We start from the raw sequence: 2,186 nt of genomic DNA on the forward strand, positions 1-2,186 counted from the left end.
CACATTATACATATACATATACATATAGATACAGATATGGATATAGATATAGATTTATGTGTGTGTGTCTGAGTGTATGTCTGTGTGTATACACACGTATGTACGCGTTCATGCAAACGTATATACGTATGTGGACGTGTGTGTGGGTGTGTTTGTGTGTGTACACGTGCGTATGAGTGAACAGCATACCACGGGTACACTAACTTGCAAAACTATATACTCAACCACCTTCAGAAGTCTGATATTAATATATATAACAGCACATTCGCCACAGAACATTGGTTTACCTCCATACTCCTCCGGAGCTGTGATACCCAACAAGCCCATGTCTCCCAGTTTCTTCCAAAAAGGCCTCAACTGGTCGAAGTTATTTGTTCTGTCTATTTCATTTGCGTACGGGGCCAACTCTTCTTTGGCAAACTTGTGCACAGAGTCTCTCAGCGCTACTTGATCTTCCGTCAGCTGCGACAGTGAATCCGTCATGATCGAACGGCACGCCTGTACCACACACGGCGCACTGCGTGCTGGTACGGATAGACCTCTGAGTTTGACGAAATTAGAAAGCATTGTGAATATGGTTCTTTACTTTGGACTCGGACAGTTGCTGTGTGTATACCTCAATACCTAGACTGTGTTTGATTCAGGTTGTAGGCTTTATACGATATAATAAAGTCAACATGACGTTCACTCTCTCTCGGTGCTCCGCTGTATCTGCAACCGTGCGTCAATATTACTGTAGAGGGGGTCCATAGTTCAATCCAACACTACACTGTAACACACCGGTCACAGATCACATAGCTGACTCACAGTCGGACTATACAAAACTTACCATGTTTTGATTGAGCATCCGTACGTTGACAGGTAGTTTTTAACCAATGAACATTCACTGTTTTGTTTTTGTCCCCTGCTTTATTTTTTGGGTACCCGCGGCTCCCGCCCCTCGGCCTCGGCCATTGGCTTTCGTTGTGGCTATGTCCTCTGTTATTGGGTTTTGGACTTTGGTACCATTGAACAAAGGACAGAGCCGGGTAAAAAAACGAAGATTTTTATAGGACGCTCTATGAGTCTATGTATTTATTTATTTATATTGCACTATCTCTATAGGCATTGAAACTCAACCCTGGTTCGATTTATAGAGTGTAAACCCCCATCCTATGTACAATCGGTCTATTTTTAGGAGAGGATAAGCAGGCCCCACTGCACCAGTGACCAGTTCTGAAAATTGATGACACAAATGTCAAATGTCAAGTGTCGCGAATGTTGTGACACTGACAACAAAATAATATGCGGATGTACAAAACTGATTTTAAATTTTACGCACCCTGCCTATACAGGTGCACCCGATTATTTTAGATAAGTGGTCGAGGGTTAAAATAATGATATTAAAATATATAGTGCTGATGTTACTAAATACTGCATTCCCCAAATCCACGTTCTCGTAGAGACAAGTCCTATTTGCATCATGTTTGCACGCAATACGACACGGGTGTTGAATCTGACCAAGCCCCGCACCCCAAACGCCGCACTGCGTATCCGCCCTCAGGCACTGAAGTTCGGTCCTTCGTCTCGAGCTGCATCCACGCTATCCTCACAAGCACCTGTGAACGCGCACGCACAGGCATCTTCGCGTGGGTTGCTGAGTGCATGCGTAGTTGCGATAACCTGTGTTGTTTATGTGAATGTCTTGGCGACACACCAGGCCGGAGCCCTATGCGAAGCCTCTGTGAATGAGGCCGAGGCCTTGTATGATAGTGGTAACGGTGACAAGGAGAAGGTGAGTCTTGGGTATTTGATATGGAGTGCACAGCAGAAGCTGCTAATGAGTACAATATTGGTTGACGATGTCGGAAATTTGGTAGTAGTATACACAATATTCTTGGATGATATATGTGCTAGTTATAATTTTTTTTGTATTGGTGTATATATATATATATATATTATATATATATATATATATATGTATATATATATATGTATGTATGTATGTATGTATGTATGTATGTATGTATATTTATTTATATAAATATATATGTGTATATAACTATATATATATATATATATATATATGTATATATATATATATATATATATATATATATATATATATATATATATATATATATATATATATATATATATATACACACACATACATACATATATATATATATATATATACATATATA

The 2,186-nt window shown here is 39.5% G+C and overlaps 2 protein-coding genes across 2 annotated transcripts; one reads left to right on the forward strand and one right to left on the reverse strand.

Moving 5' to 3' along the window:
• Positions 1-287: 287 nt before the first annotated feature.
• SARC_14687 (hypothetical protein) lies at positions 288-567 on the reverse strand (the record flags this gene model as incomplete). Its single annotated transcript, XM_014291180.1, has 1 exon — positions 288-567. A coding segment is annotated over one exon (280 nt), but the record flags the coding sequence as incomplete, so codon positions are not given.
• Positions 568-1,462: 895 nt separating this feature from the next.
• On the forward strand, positions 1,463-1,774 carry SARC_14688 (hypothetical protein; the record flags this gene model as incomplete). The annotated part of the gene is made up of 1 exon (XM_014291181.1): positions 1,463-1,774. A coding segment is annotated over one exon (312 nt), but the record flags the coding sequence as incomplete, so codon positions are not given.
• Between the last annotated feature and the right edge of the window lie 412 nt (positions 1,775-2,186).

Source organism: Sphaeroforma arctica (assembly GCF_001186125.1).
Source record: "Sphaeroforma arctica JP610 unplaced genomic scaffold supercont1.4959, whole genome shotgun sequence".
Classification (NCBI taxonomy): Eukaryota; class Ichthyosporea; order Ichthyophonida; genus Sphaeroforma; species Sphaeroforma arctica.